General features: G+C 40.0%; 1 protein-coding gene, 1 long non-coding RNA gene and 1 pseudogene across 2 annotated transcripts; 1 reads left to right on the forward strand and 2 right to left on the reverse strand.

The window, feature by feature from the left end:
- The first annotated feature begins 5,741 nt into the window (after positions 1-5,741).
- On the forward strand, positions 5,742-11,503 carry LOC131687621 (uncharacterized; annotated as a pseudogene).
- On the reverse strand, positions 7,612-8,459 carry LOC131693448 (asparagine--tRNA ligase, cytoplasmic-like). Its single transcript, XM_058981265.1, has 2 exons — positions 8,155-8,459; positions 7,612-8,098 (listed from the first exon to the last, which is right to left on the reverse strand). Exons 1-2 carry the CDS (start codon positions 8,319-8,321, stop codon positions 7,612-7,614), a joined length of 654 nt encoding a protein of 217 aa, XP_058837248.1. The 5' UTR covers positions 8,322-8,459.
- Positions 11,504-11,726: 223 nt separating the features above from the next.
- Positions 11,727-12,351, reverse strand: LOC131693449 (uncharacterized). Its single transcript, XR_009306255.1, has 2 exons — positions 12,213-12,351; positions 11,727-11,958 (listed from the first exon to the last, which is right to left on the reverse strand). It is a non-coding gene; the product is annotated as an uncharacterized LOC131693449 (long non-coding RNA).
- Positions 12,352-24,430: the final 12,079 nt, after the last annotated feature.

Here is a 24,430-nt window from a genome sequence, read left to right on the forward strand (position 1 = left end):
TGTTTATACGCGATTAAAGAGTTTTTAAACTATATGGGGTTGGCTCGATCGGTAGTTACCGAAGAAGCTGGTTTCATTCCAGTACAGCACATTCAGAATTTAAGCTGGCTTGAGGTTTCTGTCAGAATTTCGAATCAAATAAAACAACCGATCGCGGCTCATTGCTTCATTTAAAACTGTTTGTGGCTGGTTTGACTAGGATTTAATAGTATTTACAGGTATGTTCCGTTGGGATCATTTTAGATGCTTTGATGTATTTTTTTTTCAAATTCACCCTTTGGTCGTTATAACACCTCGTACACTATTTTTGAACTTTATAACCTTGAATGTCATGTACGTCATGATATCCAAAGCCATTGTTTAATATTGTGGTTGTAGTTGAAAACTGGAAAATGGTTTTTAGCAATGGAACACACTACTCCCGACGTCGTGAATTAGCATTGAACAAAAGAGAAAAAAATTGTCGCTGATAGGATTTTCCAGTTTTCAACTGTAACGATAATATTTTAACTGCACAAAAGATAGACAGATTAATGAATAGGGAAATCGGGGACAAGTCCGACACCGTGGGTAAGCCCGACACCCAATAACTTTTCCCAGATATCAAATTTTAAATCATGCAATAATAACAGGATATCATTAGTACGATTATTTTGAGTATTTCGAGACACATATATGCCATATAGATTCATCCAACGTCACAAAATAAACAAAATATGCGAAAGCAAAGTTGATGCGCACTTGAATGTTATTTTTAGTTGAAACATTTTAAGGTTTTAACAGCACAAAAGCTTTGAAAATTACCAGTATTTTGCCGCACATTCTAATCTATTCTGCCGGATTGTTGATCAACAGAGTTCCGAAAAATCATAACACGAACCGGATAGCTCACTACAAAAGGGTATGTCACTTCTAAGTGAATGAATCTTAGTAACAGGGGATATATTCTTCTTGCAGAACGGATCTTACTTCTTAGAATGGTTTCACAAGCGGTAATAAAGATAGAAAAGATTAATGGGGAAAACCAAGTGTTGAACATTCTTTATTCACACCACACATTCGTATGCTTTTCCTCTTGCTACGCGATGATATTCCAGAAAGCATGCATTTGCATCACACATACTCATATACACATAATTACACTTTATCACACATACACAACACATTTTTAATAAAAAAAATGGACAAAAAAAAAGCTAACAAGGGTATCGCTCTTGCCACTTCGGGGTGTCGGTCTTACCCGCAGCGTTTTTAAAATGGTATTTTTCTCCTTTTGGTAACCAATAATTGTTAATGAATCCAATTTTTTGAAACACTGAAAAAATTATATCTTGTTAAGAACCATCTAAACTAGGATTATGCCCAGAATATACAATTTGGAGCTTCGTGGTATTTTAGAAAAAATGATTGCGCTTAGGGTGTCGGACTTGCCCCCGGTTCCCCTACTGAAATAGTAAAAAGTACTTCAACATGATACAGAAGAAATAAAGTCAGCAACTTGTAGGTCACGCTAGCCGTTAAACGATAAGCTTGCGTATGTAAAAATTAAAAATACTGCATCTAGAGCTATTTTACCTTTGCACTTCTACCCATATATAACCTCTACAAAGGATAGAGAACCGATTGAACGATTCAATGATTGGATATGATGATTGAATCAAGATTAGACTCATCGAGTGGCTCGCAAACCAAAACAATAATATTCCAATCTGATTCACTCACATCCAAACATCATTCTTAGAAAATATTGAGAGAATGAGAGGCTCTCCGACTTAGAACGAACGGGAGTCAATTGAGTGCCGCACAGCTGCTATCGCTAATGAGCTTTGCGACAAGCTCAGTGTATACTTCCTGGCGTTTACTTCGTGAGACAAACACAACGGTTGGTAGCATGAGATGTATCAGAAGATGAATACAAATGAATGAATTTCGAATGTATTTTTCCCATACCTGATAAGCGCTATCGATTTTCGGCAACGTTGGCATTTGCACACACTCGCACCTAAGTGACTAAACCATATACGGTTAGTTTATAAATAGAGGTGACGCGTACCCGTTCGAATCAGTTTTTGTTCTTATGTCGAACGGGTAAGATCATGGCTGCAGCGTCTGGGCACTACAATAAGCGGTAGACGCTATGCATTTTCGGCAGCGGTGGCCGTGTGCGGATTTTTCGGGTACCAGCACGGTGTCACAGAATGATTTGCAAAGTGGGTGGGTGAGTGGTGTGGTTTTGATTTAATTCAATACGGTGTGTGCTGCTTAAGAGTGTTGCGTTTGAAAAAAATATATTTATTTTTATGCATGCGTGTGCGTTGTAACTTGTTAATCCATGTGCGCTTTGTAGCTGCGTAGGGTAAAGAGTCTATTGGTTCTCATATATTTCATATTTCGGTTATGTTTTTTTTCAGTAAGGCATCTGACAACGTGCTTCTGTAGTTATTGTACTGTTCACCAGCGTAGTATTTTATATAGGAGAGTACACTCAGGTTTTTTTTACGCGGATTATGAAATTTACGCGTTTTTTTTGAAATTTACGCGGTTTTCATTTGCACGGCCTGTATCCCCTGCGTTAAAAAACCTGAGTGTAATTGCATCGGAAACAATCACATTCCCAGCAGAACTTTTTGTTTTCTAATTTCAAACACTTTTGTTTCGTACTGCACACAACGGAAAATTTTAAAACAGAACTTACCGTCCCAGCAGCAGTTTAAGCGGGTGTTCTTTTTCATTCAAATTCAAGCGATGTCTTAAGCGTTACTGGTCTTAAAATTGTTTTCCCAGTTTATCCAGTCAGAGTATCTGTCCTACCCTATGTATTTAAAACACAGTTCTAATTGCGTTTTAAAGTATACAATAAATAGAACGGTTGGGTATACTAATTTAAATTTTAAAATAAATCTGCTTTAAATTATGAAACAAACCGCTGTACTAAAAATATAATTATGTCAGTCTTATTACCACATAAAACACCTATATAATAGAAAAAAGGCAGAATTGGTTTAATAATACAATGTTTACACTACAGAGTTATAACACGTTTTAATAATTAGCAACAAGAAAAATGTCACCAAGATAACATAAAAACCCATTTTAACTGGTAGTGCGAACGTTGCATAACAATGTAATTTATCAAATAATTTCATTTTTTCCACCACTAATCGATCAAGAAATACTTAAGTTCATTAGTACATTATTGAAAATTTAAATGGAAAATGAAATTTCATATTTCATGGAGAATCTGTATATTGCCGTTGGCGGGCGTGGGCTTCCTCATCACAGTGTTCTCAATATGGAACTTTTCTTTTGAATATATTTTCTGGACAGACCAGCCTATTTTTACTAGATGGATCAGCCAAATAATGCCAATCACCTAGTGAGATAGTTGATTGATTAATAGATTACCGTTAAAACCTTCAATAAATTATGTTTTAATGGGGAGGGTATATAGCAAATTGTAACATATGAAAACAGGCGAGTGAGCAAGAACGTGAGTCGATATGTGTGATAAATAAAATTCATTTGCACACTCTTGAAAAAAAGCTACATTTTTAATGTCACCGTGGTCGTGTCCTGTACACAACCCTTTAATTTTTTCAGCGAAATTAGACCGTAAGTTACCAGCACACTATCCATGGAAATTTCGCAGCTACGGTCCCCCAAGCAGGTCGGATTATCGCCCAGTATTTTCTTGGTGACCGAGCAGCGGCGAAGAACTTTTGTTTGAGCGTCGCATAGAGCGACAGAAACAAAAATTGTTTTTGTGTTATGTGCGATACTTCCGTCGAAATGAATCTCCTTGGTTGTAGCTTTCAGTAACCAGCCCAAATTGTGGTCTTTGTTTGACAAAGAAACCGAGACATTGTTGATGTGAACGGCCATAAACTGGGTGAACTTTATGATTATCTGATGATCTTTTTTCTGACGAAAGTCCAATACTTTGCTCCCATCGACGATGGATTATTGTGAAACAAGTTGGACTGACGGAATCTGCCGGCAATTAATGAGCTTGTTGGTCCGTATGGTTAGGATGATGACAGGAAGAAGTTTCGTAACTTCCGAAATGAAGAAACTATTGGGAATGCAGATATCATCAATTTGCTGCAACAAAAAAAATGAGACAAAATTTCTTTTCCTTCAAATTGCTACAGTATTGTGATCACTCACCACAGAATTCACTCTTACGTCATGCCTCTGGTGCAAAGACGTTGATATCTTTTTATGGTGATTTTCTTTCTTTTTTAATACTCGTCGTTAGACTACGTATATTGTTGTTAAAAAAGGCCGCCAAAATATGTTAGCCTGTACTTCCCAATACCGGGTGTAGGTGACGCTTCAGGGTGCAGATAAGCTCAGAAACGGAATTCCGTTTTCTTGCATCCCTTTTCCGGCTGCCCTTTTTTCTATTTTTATCTCTCTTTAAAACGGAATGAAAACTATTCCGTTTCGTGATCCGGGTTGTGTTAAACTCGAAGAAAATCTTCCGTTCCACAAATATTTGACATTTCGTTCCACAGCTTCCACATAGAGCTGTCAACATTGTTTTAACTGTTGTTACTCTGAATATAAACATTTGATATTATATTATTGCTATTAGATAAATTTCAAATAGTTACAAACAAAAAGTTAATGTTAAATCTTTTTTGTACCACTGTTGTTCCAAATCTTAGGAAAAAAAAGTTTATTCAGTGGGTATAAGGACAGACATGCAATTTGAAGACAACATATATGGGTAATTAAAATGACGACGAAAATAAGTTGTTTTGAAAACGAGTGCGTAGTGTTCCAGTTATGACCTAGTTCTTGTGGTGGTCAAGTTTCATTGCATTATAGACTGCTTTTATGTGTATCAAAATTTATTCATTGGCTACCATTGTGAATAACTTGCAACGGACAAGTTCATCTGAAACCTTTTTATTAGATATTAAAACTCTAATCATTGGCTTATTGTGTCGCAGTTTTCCCAATTGTAGATAGTAAAATTAAAGTCGTTCCTAGCAAACAATCGTGCATTCTGTTGGTTAATTTGATCTGCATAGTATCAGTGAGTAGTTGAGGGATATAACAATATAAACATTCACGATATTCTAATCTGCATCTGTTTCTCATGCTGAAATATCGATATCGTTTTGCATCACCTGCTAGTAAATATATCATTTTGCCTCATGTGCTTTAGTAAAATCATTGTTTTGCCTCACCTACTAAAGAAGAAAATTGATGTTGTTTATTTCTGTTTACAGTTTGTGACCAACGTGTATTTGTTCCTGCTGTCCAACAATTCGCTCGTTCAAAGGCAACAAACGGAGGATAGCGAATCGCTACCGGAACCAACGCAAATTCTGCTGATCGATCGTGTCAATTGTGCTTTACAACGAATCGCTATACTCCGGGCTGATCGTGATCCGGCACAAGATGCTATACCGGATCTACGCTTGCACGGGAAATTGTAACATACCGAAACCGAATGAGGGGGAAGATGCATCAAACGGTGCGGGTAAGTTCGATGGCGAATAAATATGAAAAATCATTACTGACTTCCGTTCATTGCAGTATCGTCCCCACTGGGCTACCGACCAACGTGTAATTGTTCCTGCTGTCTGAAAAGTCGACCGGACTCGCTCGATCAAGTACCAAACGGGATACTGAGTCGCTACCGGAAGCGACACCAATTCCGCTGAAATCTATCGTTTGTGTGTTACCACGAACCGCTATACTCCGCGCTGATCGTGCTCCGGAACAAAATGCTACACCGGTTCTACGCTTGCATGGGAATTTTAATCGTACCGAAACGGTAAGAGTCAATGTCCATCTGCTTCCAGTGTGCGGCAATGAGATTTCAGCTCGCCGGATACTCCACGGCCGCAGCTGCTTGTAGCAGGTGAATTTGCTCAACACCATATTACGTTTAAAAGCGACCCAGACCGCCCTAAATGTCACCTGATTTGCTCTCTGAATGCGTTGCTCATCCAGAGTTGCTTATTTTGGCTATTCGCAACTAACCTACACTGGATACAGGTCGTTCCTGCATCCGCCACCCGTGGACGCGCTCGATGGCTCTCAGCTGAGTTTGTGTATGTATGTGAGTATCAAATAATGTCACTTTTCTCAGAGATGGTTGGACCGATTTAAACAATGTTATACTCAAATGAAAGGTGCAACATAGCCATAGGCTGCTATTGAATTTTATTTGGATCTGGTTCTGGAGTTATGAGTTGGAAAGTGCGATCGCACATGAAATTATCTAAACCTTTGTGCTTTTTGCATATAAAGAAATACTATGCAATCACTCCACAAATCAACTTTTCAACTGAGACTCGGGGGCCGAATGTCATAATCCATTCGATTCAGTTCGTCGAGATCGGTCAATGTCTGTGTGTGCATGTGTGCACATCTAGGGGGAAGTGGCCCAATTCGGACCGCTGGCCAATTCGGACCCCCAGCTGTTTCTCAGCTATGGTAATATTATGAAAAGCGTATATATCATTGTCATGGCTGTCATGTAGCTCTGTTTTATATCACAAAATTTTGCGGTTCTCAGTTTTTGTATGCGTGCGCTGGGGGCGAATGTTGTTTTGGAGTACTTTTTTGAAAAATGTGTAAGCCAAAAAACACAATTTTCGTTGGCAAAAACGATATATCAAGTCAAATGCATTATCGTGATTTGGGATCTACTGGATAATATCTTTTATTTAATATCTTGTTTTGGGCGAGACTATCAACTGTTTTCGTTTAATTGGTGTGTGAATAATAGAATATGGGATGAGCTTGTCAAATTCCAGCAAAAATCCGCATTGCCGTCGACGGGAGTACGAATCGATGGGTTGACTTTCTTAAGGAAAATATTGGCACAGAAGAACAGTTCGGTGACGGGGGATTTCGATTCCTGCACCGATTAATCCATGACTTAAGGAAAGCGGTTGAATTGCAAGGTAAGAACATTACAAATTAAAAAAAAATTTCACTCGTTACTGATGTCTATTTAACAGATAATCAAAACACCCAAATGCTACAGATTTTACAAAATCTCTCAAAGCGATTTAGAGCACCAGTTACGATAGCGAAATAAGTCGAATTCTGGTGTTGAAAGAAAGTTCTGGCCGGTTGTACCAAATCATGGCCAACATTAATACTTTGTTCCTGGCCCGTGACATTCTACCGAATGCATTTGTATTCTTGCGATCCAGTAACTCTCAGTTGGCTGCTACCGGCGGGAACCCACGTAATTCAAATTTCCCCTCGGTTGGTACACGAACGTATCTGGTGTTCGCTTGTTCCTATTGGACAACGGGCCGTATGTAGCACTAGTGGATTGCACTGGAACCTCGACAACCGGGCTGTTTGGTAAGCACTTCGAACACTTACTCTAGCCAGGAAGTTCAAATTCAATCAGAGAGTGGTTAATGGGAACGACCCCGAAGGATATGTGATAAGAGTATTGCCTGCAACTGAAAATACGCGTTCATGTCAACGGGCTTTTAGTTGCCTAATAAAATTCCCTTATCTCTCTGTATGTTGCTTTATTAGATATAATACAAATATATTGATATAGAATGACAATATTTTATTTTCTTAAAGTAAAAGTGTCAATTTCTAGCTTTTTAGTAATACTGTTCAGAGAAATCGCCCTCCGACAATTAAACGGCGATCGTCTTCACATCTAGACATGTAAAATGATTTAATTTTCGCGGGAAACCGGCACAGCATTGGTTCGTTTATTTGCTCCGTCATTTTTCGTTCCGGACCCTCCGGAATATCATCGCCAAACTCATAAAAAGTTCCATCATTCTTGGTGACGTTGTTCTCCTTTAGCCAGTCAATAGCATCGACATAGTTCGGTGGCATAAAATTCGGATTAAGATGACCCCACGGAGATTTCAATACTCGATCGACAACATCTACTATCAAATCTTCCAGCCGATCAAGTAGCTCTTTGAAAGTAATAAAGGGACATTCACCCTCAATATAACTGTATTCTGCTAAATCGCGGCGAGCAAGACTCTGCTCTGCACGGTAACTTTGAGAAATGCAATAGTCGCCCAATGCCGGCAAACAGGTTTCCATATATTTTTGTGAGCTTTGCGTCAGGCATGCTTCCGCCCTAAAATGTATTTATTGTTTGAGCAAATACTTCTAATGCGAACATTTTTTATTTACCTAAAATAGTCCAGTTTGAAAAGAGTCGACCCTCCTTCAACTTGTGTTTGCACCAGCGTCGGTGGCGTTACCTCCATGTAACCACGTTCATGATAATGCTCTCTAAATGCCATCATAATGACATCTCTCATCTTGAGAATCTTAGAAGTATTTTCGCCTCTAATCATAATGTGTCTGTTATCGAGCTAGACATCAGGATGAGCATCCTCGTTCAAAATAGAATCTGCCCCACCGGCCGGAGCTAATCCAATTAGCTACCAATAATCAACGTGCAGCTCATGTCCACCGGGAGCAGACTTACCTTCTGGAACCTCTGACACAAGGTATCGCTGAGAACGCTTTTCAAGAATTTTCTTGAGCTGAGATTTGGCTACTAGTTCGTAGGGTGATTCCGATTTTGCATCCTTAGCGTTTACATAAATTCTTGGGAAAGGTTCCTTGCCGGCGTGCTTCATGGCTTGTAGGATTGTTTTGAAGGGTTTTTCCGCTGTTCCATCACCGAACTCGTCATCGCCACGCTTTTCCAAGGTGTAGAGATCGTCTGGAGGTGGTGAGAAAAATTGGATCAATATTCAATTATTATTATCCATCACCGTTGGTTGAATTTCAGCGGCCGTTCACTTTCCGGCAAGTGTAATGGATAAGAGTACTTACTGGCAACGTTTGTTGAGTGCCGAACAGGGGATTGATTTCCGTTTCATCCTTGTTACTACGAGTAGGTTATGCTTCTTTTACCATCTCAGCATAGATATCAGTTTCGGCTGCCAACGTCGGATGGTAATCTAACGAGAAGAGATTATATTAAATTCAAAAAAATTTTATCTTAAAGAAAGAAACCACCCAACTTACCACTAAGAATTGAAACTTTTCATAGTTAGCGTCATACTGTTGAACTTCGCTGTCCAAGCATTCCTGACATTCTTCCGGGTGTTGCATGTGCATCTACGCCCCCCGGAACGAACGGTCGGGGTGAAACGGATAGTAGATTCTTCGTATACCACTAACCGTATCGTGGGGGATACAACATTCCTTCTTCATAGCCTCCAACAGTTCTTAGTGCATCTGGTGTAGGATAAATCGATTCCAATTTTGAGTTAGACTGATCAGATTGATGTTAGCAATGTTGCTTCGGTCCGAAGAAAATATTAACCCCAGGGCAGCTGCTTCCGGAAAGAGAATTCCTTACAACAGCAGTGCGTAATGGGTCGAAGTGACAGCCAGTGTTGCCACAATTAAATCTGTACCGGGAGTTGAAAAATCTTTTCTATCTGTACTCTTCTCTAGAAAAATCTGTACCGGATTCTGTACCCAAACAATAACAAAGTTGTTTTAAAAAAATCATTTTTCTTATACTGATTTTTTATTCGAGGAAACCAGACCAGAACTCGGAATCGGTTGTTTTATTTAAACTGGAATTTTGCAAGAAACCAGTCAGAATTATGGATCAGATTGACTGGGTAATGTCAATATCAGCTCGCCGCTACTTTGTTTGTAACCTAATACCGCTGATAGAATGGCGGCGAGAAGCTGAGCATTACCATACATGACGATGCGAAAAACCTGCTTGCAGCAAATCAAATGGAGCATGCCAAAGTATACGTAGATACTCCGAGTAGATCTGCTCGGTTTTCACTCTGAAAGGGGGAAAAGGGATGATTTTGCTGGAAGCAGGTTTCTCGCACATCGCTTTCTAATGTCAGCTTCAGTTTATTTATTTATCAGTTCAAGCTCAGTCAGCTCCACTTCATCTTCTCGCCATCACTCTGTCAGCGGCCCAACTCTACGTTTACCTGCTATTTACTGGGATACATCACAGTGTTAAATTACATAACCTTGCTGTCATATAAAAAATCTGTACCAATCTGTACTTTTTCACAAAAATCTGTAATCTGTACCGTACAGAATCTGTACCAGAAACACTTCAAAAATCTGTACCATTCTAGATAAATCTGTACTTGTGGCATCACTGGTGACAGCTGCTATCTAAACCAAGACCACAGAGAACAGACGTCCATCTTCAGCATTCAACTTGTGTAAAATCTCTAACGGTTTCGAAGGTAGTTTGTATATCTAAACCAGGTGCGCTACTGTCGTCATGTTCTTTTGTGGGTGAGTGCGACAGAATTGACAGCGGTTATTCCTCTACCCAGTCAAACCAGTCCGGAACCGATTCGGACTTCCAGCATGAATTCCAGCTCAAATGCGTCAACCGATAGAGTCGGAATCGGTTGTTTTCTTTGAGCTAGATTCCATGCTGAATCCATCAAGGATTTCGAACCGGTTCCGGAATCGATTTGACGGATAGTTGGGATAGGTTGGTGTGGCGGCGCAAGTTTTTTTCATATATTAATTCAAATGTTTACACACGTTTTTTAAATATTTTTGTTCGATCATGGATGTCTGTTCTCTGTGCCAAGACTATTGAAAACTATAGGTAGGATTATTCAAGATTAGCTAAAACTAGTCGAGATTATTTTGGGAATAAAAAAGTTCACTAATTTATTTTAGTCCAACGTTTAGAGTGATTTCCCCCTAGGGGTGTGGATGTTTTTTTATAACCGTTGGCTGAATTTTCGTGAAAAAGTATGTGTCGCCACGCGATGGGAGTACAATTTACGATTATTTCAAGTCAATTTGAATTGCTTTCAATAATTATTTTCTTTGATATTTCACAGGTGCCATTAGGAGCCTTGAGGACAACCATAACAACTGGGTGACTAAACAGAACAGCGGGACATTATGATTTAGAGCAACACACCACCGTTCTATGAATCGTTGGGGTTTGCACCATGCGATGTAGAATAATATAGTCAATGTGACAAAATAACTAATCGAATGATTCACTGCGTATAGTTTTTCTCATGTTCCCAATCTTCTATTGGCAGACAGCCGCTTTAAATAATCGGTGCAACGTCGTAACATTATTTAGTGGATTCTTGGTGTAAATGTGATGCTTCCTGCCGATGTTGGTGACTCGAAGGCAAACCGAATAAAAGGGCTCCAGATTGAAATAGTTAAACATATAGGGTAGATGATTTAATTTTTCTCAAACTATTAGGGTGCTACACTATGTTCCTATGAATATACTGGAAGAGGTAGAGATTTTATGCGAAGTAGGGATACCAATTTTTTATCCCATAATTTGAACAGCAGACGATGTGTTCGGTTAGGTACAATAAATAGATAGGCTACGATGATATAGAGATGTAACCCTCTCAGTGGGAGGCACGATTGTCGAGAGTCTAAGATAGAATATTTATGCAATTTCACCCGATCGAAGTGAATTATAACTCTTACAGAAACATGGACAAATATATTGCGAATGAATAAATTATGTTTCTAAAGTAAATTGCTTTATGTATCGAATGAAAATATCCAGTTAAGTTATAAAAGTTTGCCCTCTTGCTTTGGAACAATTCAGCAGTTTAAAACTCTCTTAAAATTAGACGTGCACACTCTGGGAGCCAAAAGCGATATACGAAGAATAAACTGAATCGTAATGACATTCTATAGAGAAAAGAAAGGAATTTGGCTTTCTTTCATTCATAATCTTTAGTAAAAACATCGTGTGGTGATATTTCATTCGTTTGTCTATTCCTTATATAGTTTTAGTCGAATAGTTATCAGCCAGCTCCAAATCGCATTATGGCACGTTGAAATCTCGTATCGAGGGTATCCATTTCCACGTGTAGCCTTCAAAACTGCATGATCGCTGGTCCAAATAGCAGCTGTGTATCAAAGATGCTAACACGTTTCACTCGTTGTAATTTCGTAATTTGTATTGCCATACAAAAGAGCCTTCAACTGAAAGAGTACAGAAAAGAAACAAATATCAAACTGAATTTATTGAAAAACCCCGGGGCGGTGGATTGCTCTCGAGTTGCACTTTCTAGCAGAAGAGCAGGCCACTGGACGTGTTTCATTCCCACTTCTGCTAGAAAGTGAAACACCAAGGCAATCCACCGCCTCGGTGTTTTTCAATAAAAAACGACATGAATGAGTTTACAAATGAAAAAGTATTATATCTTCATTACAATGGAATCACTATCAGTGGGAACCTTGTTTAAGCTTCCGGGGTGAAGTCTTCTCACTACATGATCTTCTTATTGGCTCCTTAAAACACTACACAAGATCTTCCTACACTAGTTTCTAATCTGATTTGGATTAATCGATTTACACATCATAATTACACATCATAATACCAATACACAAAGGTGATTTATTGTTCGCAATAGAATAGAATTTATCATCAGGCATTATTGCAACCGTACATCGCTCATCAACAATTTGTCATTTTTGTTGACATGGTGTTAAAAAATATCCACTCTCGCTAGCTTACTATTCGGAAAAACAACAACAAAACTCCACAAGCACTTCCGGAACTTTTTTATGCTCCGATTGTAGTGAAAAACTTTTGCTAATATATATTTTTAATTGCAGAAAGATTTAAAATGTGATTGAAATTTTCGTTTGCTGCTTTTAATACTATATGTAAACAAAGTTTTTTATCTCTTTCTGACTGGTAACGCAACGTATGATGACACACGAAAGAAAAATTGATAGGAGAAAAAGAGATGATCGATTTGTTTTGCTCTGGTTTAAACATATGCACAGGGTTGAACATAAGTTCCACTGCGATCCACAACGTCAAAACGGAACGGAATCGGAACGGAATTTCAGCTTATCTGGGCCCTCACTCGTGTACAAAACTATAAAATAGTCGCTGCTCAGAGTTTTCTTCTTCAGCACGAAACTGTTAAATTTCTGGTTGTGCCTAGCTCTTTGGGCAAGTGTTTTTAAGATGATGGGTTGCGATGAAGTAGCGTTTTTCTTAGCGCTTATTATCCCTAGCGATTTTATTTCGTGGTTTGTTTGTCTGTTGTTCATCTTTGTATTTCGGTAAGAACCTACACATGTAATGCTGTTTTGTTGTCACTATAAGAGTTCATACGTTTTTTATTAAAACTTTTTTGATTGCTGCTATCGAGTGGTGTCCGGCAGCAAGCATGCTTCGAACTGCCCTCTGACACGTTGGAACTACTCGTTCGATGAAGTGAGATATGAAAAACAACACGAATAATTCCTGGATGTGCTTCTGGCTTTGGTAGCGATGCATTTGAATGATCTTGTTTGCCTTTGTGGGACGACGAATTTGTTAAAGATATTTGATCGTTGTGTTTCAATTATGGCTATCGTAGAGCATTTTAAAGTTGTGGCCAATTTCGTAGCTTTCGTTCGTAATATTAATTCGTATCCAATGTTTTCGACACTAACAGCTATGCCGCAGAAGCTCAACTGTCGCTTTATTGCCTTTGAACGGTCATATGAGATTATGTTGTAAATCTTTCCAAATCAAGTATTTGAGCGTCGATGCATCTGGTCACGGTACATACTTCGCAGCGGTCTTGGTTAATCGCTGTTTCCGCAGATGAGCGTACAGGACACGATTGCCGATATATTCTGTAAATAAGGGTAAATAAGGGATTGGAAATTAGACCGTTATCTACAATAGAACTGGTAGCAGCGGAGAAATATGCAGCGCAGGAATAAATTTACGAATTCAGCTTAGTCGTTTCGATTAACAGATTCTGCAAGTATTTTTTTCATTTGTTTGTTTATTGTCGTGGTATCCTGGCAATCGCAATCGAAGAAAACAGTGTTGCTCGAGAAATTAATATTTTATCAATACCGAGGGGTGAGTCAATGTGCGGGTAACTGGCGGCAAATTACTCGCGACACTTTTATTTCACGATGTTTCATTAAGTTTCTGGCCGTGTCGTTGTCAAAACCCTACAGAAAAACTAGCCCTAGATTTAACAAAACGTCGAACAAATTGGATCAGCGTAGGACGCTTGTTAAACAAACTTTTCTGCGAGGCAGTGCAAAGCTGATGCAAAAATGGAAATTAAATGCATTTTTCTAATTTGATGCAAATTTGTTATACATTCTTAGAGTGATCTGGCCCTAGGGCGATAAAGTGTAGACTATCATCTAACATCTCTTTTTTTAAAAAATGTATTGTGAGACTATTCAAAACGAATAGTATTTTTTTTCATTCTCAAAGATCCGCACTATATTACCTAAAACAAGTTCTTCTTTTTTTAAGCTTTTCTCCTTAACGTAACAAAGTTGCTTCAGCTTTATTGGATAAGCTAGGAATACGTGATAATAGAAGACTCTATCAATCAATAATTATTTCGAATTTTGTGAATCAAGTGAATTTGGTAGTTGACCTTAGTGAAGAAGTAGAATAATTTATTTTACATTTTTTTATTTTATTTTACATCCAGCAGCATTTTTGGCGGATGTTTTATTCAGTTTAAAATTCATGTCTCGCCTAAGGGTGGGCGAAATTTTATTTTTTCGCAAAATGTCAGAACGAAACGAAACGAAACGAAATTTTTCGAAAACTTTGCGAAACGAAACTTTAAGGAAAATTTCGTTTAAATTCGCAAATTTCTCCGACATTTTGCGAACTGTTTTTGCCTGTTTCGCAAAGTTTGCGAAAATTTTCGAAATTTATCAAAATTCAGTTAATTTTAGACTATGTCACTGTTTCTTGGTTAAATCGATTTTACACAAAAATTTTAACGATTTATCTATTGAAAGGTGAACCGATGCATCCGGAGTTATTCTCAATTCTTGAAGCCATCTTGCGATGACTGAGTAGATTTCGATAACTGATCGGAGCAACGATTTACCTGATATGTCATGCGCAAGGTGCACTAATGAAAAATTGATTCAAAGTCCAGCTTACTCATTTTAGCTACAATTATATCACAGATAATAGTCGTCAATCTCGAGCGTTAACGGCCTATCCAAAGGTAATTGAGATATATGGACCAGGTTGACTAATTTACAAATGTAATAACACCAGTTTTTCAAATTTAGGGTGTTATGGCTTAACAGTTTCGAACTGTTGGCTTAACCCATTCTGTGGGCCTAATTAGAAACGTCAACGAGTCTATTCCTTTATACCTATATCAGGCGTTGTGACAAATATATCTGCCTCATTTGGCTTACAACGATCGACCAGAAAGTACCGTTCTATTCGCTTCCGAAACTTAGTTAAAATAGTGGCGACGAGGATGGGATAAGTTTTTCTTCCTTGGAGTTATTTTTTCTCCTTTAAATAATTCGGATCCACGGATTGGGTTTAAAAGGTGTATTCCTGAAGACAATAAACGGCGAATTAAAAGGTAATTTCTGATCTATGCGCTTTAGTTGCGTTGGTTTGGCCGGCCATTGTGTTTGCCTGTCGTTTACAAAAGCCTATTGTTCGTACACCGGCGTCTTTCTGTCGGATGTTTTGAATAAAAGCGGTTATAAAAATATCTTTTGATAAGAAAACGAACTGTGGGTTGAGTTTTTGTTTCAACCGGAGTGTTAATCTTACTTTTTCTCGTCTCACCAGGCAGACCACGGCAGGTTTTGTCGCAGTGCATTTTGCTTGTGAGAGTGATACGGGAAGTAGTATTCTGGAGACAAGTGCCTTGTATTGGAGTTGCTATTGTTGCTGCTGTACCCCGCCATTTGCCATTTGCTGCTGCTGATAAAGTAAGACCCTGACTACGAGACCTTCAGTGTTGCCAGGTACGCGATTTATTTCATTTTTTTTTTCAATTCAAAATCTAAATTCGCATTTTATTTGCTTTTGAAACAACTACTATTTTCGTTTCGCTGTTTGAATTTTGTAATCCATTTTGCCTCATCTAGAGCCATGCCTCTGATCGGGTCCATAGAATGTTATATCCCGGGGACCATTCCATTTGGACAGTATATGAAACAGATGGAATGGATATTCAAATGTAATAAGATACCGGTTGAGGAAAAGAAAGAATATTTTCTTGCGCTGTGTGGGCAGGAGACTTTTAGTGAGCTGATGCTTTTACACCCGGGGGTAGACCTTGAAACTTTAAATTACGATACCATACTAGAATCCTTAAAACAGAGATTTGACAAAGTGGACACAGACATGTTTCAACGCTACAAGTTTTATAACATTAGGCAAGCAGATAATGAAAAGGCAGAGGATTTTATTCTCAAGATTAAATTACAAGCTGAGAGTTGTGCATTTGGGGCCTTTAAAGAGACAGCCATCCGCGATAAACTGGTTATGGGTGTGCTGGACAAGAGTGTGCAACAAAGGCTCTTAGAAGAGGAAGATTTAACTCTGAGCAAGACGGAAAAAATGATTGTAAACCGCGAGGGTGCCGGCATACGTGCGAAAATAATCAATGATAGCGAAATAACAGTGGTAGCGAATGTAGGTAATAATAACAGGAACGTGTACAACTCTTCAAATCGTTCGCGGGCTAGAGGTAGGTTTGATGAAAGGAGACAGTTGGACGAGAGTTACGAGAGTAGGAACCGTAGTAGATCCTTTTCCGGCACCAGGCGCAATTTCTTTTGTCAGTTCTGTAAAAAAAATGGACACACGAAAAAGTACTGCTTTGAGCTAAAAAGGAAAAAGAAAATGCATGTAAAGTTTTTGGAGGAATCACCGGTGCAAACAGCAAGCAGGACAGATTATTTTAAAAGGTTGGAAAAGGATTTGAAGAGAAGCGACTCGGAATCTGATGATGAAAAGAGCATGCATATTTCGTTGGTAAATCGGATCAGCGAGCCATGTATTTTAGACGTCGTTATTGAAGGGTTCAAGCTTTGTATGGAGGTCGACTGTGGTTCAGCAGTGAGTGTGATCGATGAACGTGTTTTTAACAAATATTTGAGTCATTTACCTATTTTGCCTTACAAAAACAGTTTGGTTGTGGTTGATGGAGCGAAGCTAGTGGTGATTGGAGTAGCTCGTGTATCTGTTATGGTGGCTGATAATTTTAAACTAGATCAGGATCTTATTATATTACGAAATAAGCGACATGCACGTGAAATCACACCGCTATTTGGGCGAAAATGGCTTGACATTTTTTTTCCAGAATGGAGAAATGCCTTTACTTCAGCCCCCCCAGGCTTAACCAGCTATCAGTGACTGACAAAACAATTGACGAGACTGTGGACGACATTAAAAGTAAGTTTAGTCATATTTTCACAAAAAGTTATTCTGACCCAATCGTTGGCTTTGAAGCTGATCTTCTTCTGAAGGAAGATAGACCTATTTTCAAAAAGGCATACCAGGTACCACTTCGCTTACGACCAAAAGTAATCGAGCACCTTGATGCTCTTGAGCGCGATAGGGTTATCACAACGATAGAAGCCAGTGAGTGGGCGTCACCGGTTGTGGTTGTAGTAAAAAAAGACCAGGATTTACGTCTGGTAATAGATTGCCGTGTTTCAATTAATAAGGTCATAGTACCGCATTCTTAACCTCTACCAATTCCACAAGATTTATTTGCGTCTTTGGCAGGGGCAAAGGTATTTTGTTCTCTGGACCTTGCAGGAGCGTACACTCAATTAAGGTTATCTAAAAGATCGCGCAAGTTTATGATCATTAACACTATCAAAGGACTTTACTGTTACAATAGATTGCCACAAGGCGCCTCTTCCAGCGCATCAATTTTTCAAAAGGTCATGGACCAAATTCTGAAGGATTTACCGATGGTTTTCTGTTATCTAGACGACGTTCTTATAGCGGGTACTGACTTAGATGATTGTAAAAGAAAACTTTATTTAGTCTTGGAACGTCTTGCTAAGGCTAATATTAAGGTTAACTTTAAAAAATGCAAATTTTTTGTGAACTACCTGCCTTTCCTGGGCCACGTCATAACGGATAAAGGTTTGAAACCTTGTACGCAAAAAGTTGAAACTATTCGTGAAGCGAAATCTCCACGGAATGTTTCGGAATTGAAGGCCTTTCTTGGTTTAGTGAACTTTTATGGAAAGTTCATACCCAATTTGTCATCTCAGTTAAGTTGTTTGTACAATTTGCTGAAAAAGAACGTGAAATTTGTCTGGACAGATCTTTGCCAGAAAGCATTTAATAATTGTAAGAATTCACTTTTAAATGCGGACCTTTTGGAATTTTTCGACCCAAACAAATCTATAGTGGTAGTGGCAGATGCATGCAATTACGGTTTGGGCGGAGTTCTAGCTCATGTGGTAAATGGCATTGAAAAGCCAATTTCATTAACGTCATTCTCATTAAACAAAGCGCAACAATCTTATCCAATACTCCACCTAGAAGCTTTAGCGATAGTGAGTACAATAAAAAAATTCCACAAATACCTATATGGTAAAAGTTTCATTGTATATACGGATCACAAACCTCTTTTAGGAATTTTTGGTAAAGAGGGTAAGAATGCGATGTATGTAACACGATTACAACGATATGTGATGGAGCTCTCAATATATGATTTTACCATTCAATACCGACCGTCAACAAGAATGGGAAACGCCGACTTTTGCTCTCGTTTTCCTTTACCACAGGAAGTGCCAAATCCATTGCAAAATGATTACATCAAAAGCTTAAACATTACCCTAGATTATCCAATAGATTACAGAAAAGTCGCTAAGGAAACGGACAAGGATGATTTTTTGAAAAGGATCAAGCTTTATTTGAGTGAAGGTTGGCCAAAAAGAATGAGTAGGAATTTTAGAGACGTTTACGCACATTATCAGGACTTGGAAGAAGTGGATGGTTGTATTTTATTTCAGGACAGGGTAATTATTCCCGCAGTGTTGCAAAATGATATTTTGAATCTGTTACATAAAAACCATAATGGTATTACTAAAATTAAACAATTAGCCCGCAGGAGTGTGTATTGGTTTGGTATGAATCAGGACATTGAAAACTTTGTCAAAAGTTGTAAAATATGCAACCAGATGGCTATTATCCCAAAAATAACAAGCAAAGTTTCATGGATACCAACTAATCGACCTTTCAGCCGGATACACGCTGATTTTTTTCATTTTCAACAAAAGGTATTTTTGGTAATTATTGATAGCAATTCCAAGTGGTTAGAGTTGGAGCTTATGCAGTATGGTACAGATTGTAAAAAAGTGCTAAAGAAATTCATGGCAGTTTTTGCTAGGTTTGGTCTTCCTGATGTGGTCGTTACAGATGGGGACCCCCCATTCAATTCGTTCTTTTTTATTCAGTTTCTGGAGAATCAAGGCATAAGAGTACTAAAAAGCCCACCGTATAACCCTCAAAGCAACGGTCAAGCAGAGCGTATGGTACGATTGATAAAAGAAGTATTTAAGAAGTTTTTGCTGGATCACCAGTTGCAAAAATTGGATATGGAGGAACGAATCAATTATTTTTTATTCAATTATAGAAACACTTGCCTGGAGGAATCGGGTCAATTTCCTTCAGAACGAATCCTATCTTTCAAACCAAAGACTATCTTAGATCTTATAAATCCTAAAAATGATTATAAAAAACACTTGACTAAACCATTGCATGATGAAGCTCGTACTAATGCTCTTGTTAAAGATAAAATGCATGAACATTTTAACAATCTGAAGGCAGGAGATCCTATCTAATATAAAAACAATAACCCTACTGATATAAGACGATGGTTAAATGCTAAATTTATTAAAAGATTATCCACTAACATGTTTCAGGTCTCACTTGGTGGTCGAATAATGTCGGCCCACAAAGCACAACTTCGTTTGGCGGAGGGAAACAGAGTTAGGCCGAAGGCAGTTGTTTACTTCGACCAGGATCCGCCAGCACGTTCGTCCAAGAAACGGCACGAGGAAGTTGAGTTAGCAGAATGGCAGGAGGTGGGCGGTACTACAAATCAAAGCGGAGAGGAAGACGAGGCGTTCTGTGGATTTCTAGCCGATTCACCCCTTTTTGGTGGTTGTGAAACACCAGTTGGGGACGAACAACCTATCGATTCAAACGAGAGAGTTTCTCAGCAGCATGCGAATCCTTCGCCATCGAAGTTGGTTCATCAAACGCCTTTAAGGCGATCGACTAGATTAAAGCGAAGAAGGAACGAAGATAACTTTATCTATTTTTAAGTGAAGAATTGCAGTTGTATTAAGAATGAATTTATTTTGAATATTGAAAACGCTATCTTTTATATAGCGATCGAATTCATATCCACGTTATGAGTATCAGAATGAAGTTATACATAATAGTCATTCAATTTAGTATTATTGATAGTAGCGTTCTCAAACTTAAGGAGCAAGTACTGTTATGGCTTAACAGTTTCGAACTGTTGGCTTAACCCATTCTGTGGGCCTAATTAGAAACGTCAACGAGTCTATTCCTTTATACCTATATCATGTGGAGAAAAACAGTGACCACCTTATATCAACATACTACTATCTATGTACACCTTGTTAACCGCACCCATATGTGACCCCTATCTACTAAGTCCATCCCTTGTTCAGTGCATAAAGCAAACGCCTACCGGGCGAATTCTCATTCTCGAGCGCGACCATGCAAGAGTGCAGTTCGTTTTTTTGTTTTTTCTCAGACTAAATAAAAGTAACCGTAAAAGTTCTCGCGTGTGTTTTTATTTACTTCGAGCATCTGATTTATTACGCTGGATTTCCGCTGTGAACCGTGACATTCCCGTCAGGTTATGGGCCCAGCAGAATCGATGAAAAAGTAAAGACATTGCTCGGAAAGATTTTTGCATTGTTCGATTTGCCTGTCCGGGAGTGACGCCGCGTTGTGAAGAATAAGAACAGTTACAAAAGCCCGTGTGCGCGAGTATAAAGAAACGCTCCTTTTTGACTCGTAAAAAGTGAATTGTTTGCTGGTGAAAATGAACGACCCGAAGTTTGTGATTCCGAAACTGAACGGTACAAATTGGCAGACATGGCAAGTGCGCGTTGAGAATCTGCTTTCCCGGGAAGATTTGTGGCATGTTATTGCCGAAGAGATTCCGGATGTGAAAAACGACAGGTGGAAAAATGCCGACCGTAAAGCGAAAGCAACTTTAGTGCTTTTACTGGAAGATAACCAGTTGCCACTGGTGAAGAAAAGTGTGCATGCCCGTGACGTGTTTAATGCACTGAAAGCGTACCACCAGAAGACAACAAGATCGATTCGCGTAGCGTTGTTGAAAAAATTGTGTGCGATAAATCTGCCAGTTCGTGGTGATTTAGAGCAGCATTTGCTAGAAGAGCTGGACAAGGACACAAAAGTTTGCATGCTTTTGCGAAGCCTGCCTCCTTTCGATGGTCTCGTTACGGCGCTAGACACTCGGTCTGATGATGATATTTCGTTGGATTTTGTGAAGTCCAGGCTGATGGACGACTACCAGCGGCAGCTGGAAAGGGGAGGTGGATCTCCAAAAGTGGAGAAAGCAATGCGTACCGCAGAAGGCAACCAATGTGAAAGGCGTGTGTGTCACTTTTGTAAAAAGCCCGGTCACGTCAAACGCAACTGTCGAAAGTTGTTAGCATTGAAAAAGGAATCGGATACTGCACCCAAACCGAAAAAGGAGGAAACCGCCAAAGCGAAGGCAGCCCACGGTGACAACAAAGGGGTTGCGTTCACTGCCGGTAACGAAAAAGCACGCTGGATTATTGACAGTGGAGCCAGCGCCCACATGACGAACGATAGGGCGTTTTTTACGGAGCTAAAGGAGTTCTCAGGTGGATGGATCACTTTGGCGGATGGCAACAAAACGCAGATTAAGGGTGAAGGCAGTGGAGTGCTTTACGGGATCGCTAACGAAGAAGTGATGAAGATAACAATTAGTGAAGTGAAGTTTGTTCCTGGTCTGTCGACTAGCTTAATTTCTGTTAGCAAGCTGGCACAGAAAAAGTTTGATGTGTGTTTCAGTGAGCAAGAATGCCGGATTGTCGATCCGAAGGGTGTCGTTGTGGCGACTGGATGTCGTTACGGCGGCCTATATAGTTTGCTGCTCGCGGAAACTTCGTTGAAAGTAACAGTCGGACAGCACAAGGAGAACTGTCAGCATCAGTGGCATCGGCGCCTCGGCCACCGTGGTTGGGCTGCAGCTGAACGCATTGTCAAGGAAAATCTTGCAACTGGTATGAAGGTAAGCGATTGCGGTTTAAAATTAATCTGTGAATGTTGCATTGAAGGGAAATTAGCTCGCCCTCCATTTCCTGCAATTACCGAGCGGAAATCGACTGGAATTCTCGATATCGTGCACACAGATCTGTGTGGCCCGATGAAGACCACCACGCCGAGCGGTAGCCGATATGTTATGAACATAATCGATGACTATAGTCGTTTTACGGTAACATACCTATTGCAGCATAAATGGGAAGCAACGGAGAACATTAAAGAGTATGTTCGGTGGGTGGAGAATCACCATGGTAAGAAGCCGAAAATAATCCGCTCGGACGGTGGAAGTGCATTCGACAATAAAGAATTGCGGAAGTTTTATCGAACAGAGGGCATTAAACCACAGTTTACCACTCCTTACTCGCCACAACAGAACGGAGTGGCCGAGCGTAAAAACAGGTCACTCACAGAGATGGCAACCTGTATGTTAATCGATAAAGGCATCGAGAATCGTTTTTGGGGGGAAGCCACTCTTACTGCGACCTATTTACAAAACCGTTTACCGTCAAGATCGGTTCAGAAAACGCCGTATGAACTATGGTGGGGTCGTAAGCCGGAGTTAGGTCACTTGAAGATCTTTGGGAGTGAAGCGTATGTGCACATTCCTCAATCGAAACGAGGAAAGCTAGATGGCAAAACTCGAAAGCTCACATTCGTAGGGTATTCGATGGAGCATAAGGGGTACCGCTTTGTAGATCGTGTGACAAATCAGATCACTGTGAGTCGTGATGCCAGGTTCATTGAGCTGGACAACGGAACGAATTCGGTGGAGTTTCCAGCAACGGGGTCGGATTCCAGTGTTCCAAGGGGAAATGCTGAGGATGATATCGAATTGATACCTTTCAAGGAAGAGCCTGATAGCGACACAGACCAAACCAACATCGATTCAGAAAGTGATGAATACCTCGAAGCATCGGGACGAGATGACCACGTTCCATTTAACAGTCGAAGATCGGATCGCTTGACTCGTGGTGTAATGCCGAAGCATTTAGATAACTACGTTCTGGACTACGCCGTAGGAATTGCTGCATGTGCGGTGGAAGAACCATCGGACTTTCGTGAAGCTGTCAAGGAACCGGAATGGAAAAACGCAATGCAGGAGGAATTGGCGTCTCATCAGCGAAATGGAACCTGGGAACTTGTACAACGACCCAAAGGACGTAAGGTAGTTGGCTCGAAATGGGTTTATAAAGTCAAACGCAACGAGAAAGATGAAGTCGTGAAGTTCAAGGCTATGATTGTCGCTCAGGGATATACTCAGAAGTTTGGAGTCGATTACGACCAAGTGTTTGCACCTGTAACTCGCCAGGCTACGTTCAGATCGTTTTTAGCCATAGCTTCAAAGCGGAATATGGTCGTTCGACATCTGGATGTCAAAACCGCGTATCTTTACGGGATGCTGGACGAAGAAATTTTAATGCGTCAGCCTCCTGGGTTTGCAGTAGCCGGTAAGGAGGAGTATGTTTGCCTGCTCAAGCGCAGTATTTATGGTTTGCGACAGTCTGCTCGCTGCTGGTACAAAAAGCTTGATGAAGTCCTTATCCAGTTAGGATTCAAGTCATCGAAAGCCGACCCATGCCTGTACAGTAAACTAGTTGGGACCACTGAAGTGTTTCTGCTTGTGTACGTGGACGACATGTTGATTGGGTCAACTGATGAACGGGAAGTGAAAAGGGTTTTCGATTCTCTGCAGGAGGAGTTTGAACTCACTTGCCTTGGAGAAGTGCGGCACTTCCTCGGAATGGACGTGCAGCGAAAAAATGGGACCTACACAGTTCGATTGAAGAGTTACATCGAAAAGTTAATCGCGAAGAATGGGATGGAACAAGCTAAGACGGCGAAGTCACCCATGGACCTAGGATACCTGAGTATAACAGATTCAAGTGCCCCATTCGAAGACCCTACAATGTATCGGAGCCTTGTTGGAGGGCTATTATATCTTGCCGTTACCGCTAGACCTGATATAGCTGCATGTACTGCAATTCTCGGACGCAAATTCAGCGCTCCGGGTGAGGCAGATTGGACCGCTGCGAAACGAGTTCTACGCTACCTGAAGGCAACAGCTGACTACAGTCTGCAACTAGGAGGAGAACCGGATAAGACGCTAATTGGTTACTCAGACTCTGACTGGGCAGGAGATGTCGCTAGCCGAAAATCAACATCCGGGTTTGTGTTTTTGTTCGGAGGTGGAGTGATATCCTGGGCTAGTCGCCGCCAGACGTCCGTCACGCTCTCGTCAATGGAGGCAGAGTACGTGGCGCTCAGCGAAGCTTGCCAAGAGATCGTTTGGTTGAGGAAGCTTTTTCGTGATTTTGG

This window comes from Topomyia yanbarensis, chromosome 3, assembly GCF_030247195.1.
Source record: "Topomyia yanbarensis strain Yona2022 chromosome 3, ASM3024719v1, whole genome shotgun sequence".
Taxonomy (NCBI): Eukaryota; Metazoa; Arthropoda; class Insecta; order Diptera; family Culicidae; genus Topomyia; species Topomyia yanbarensis.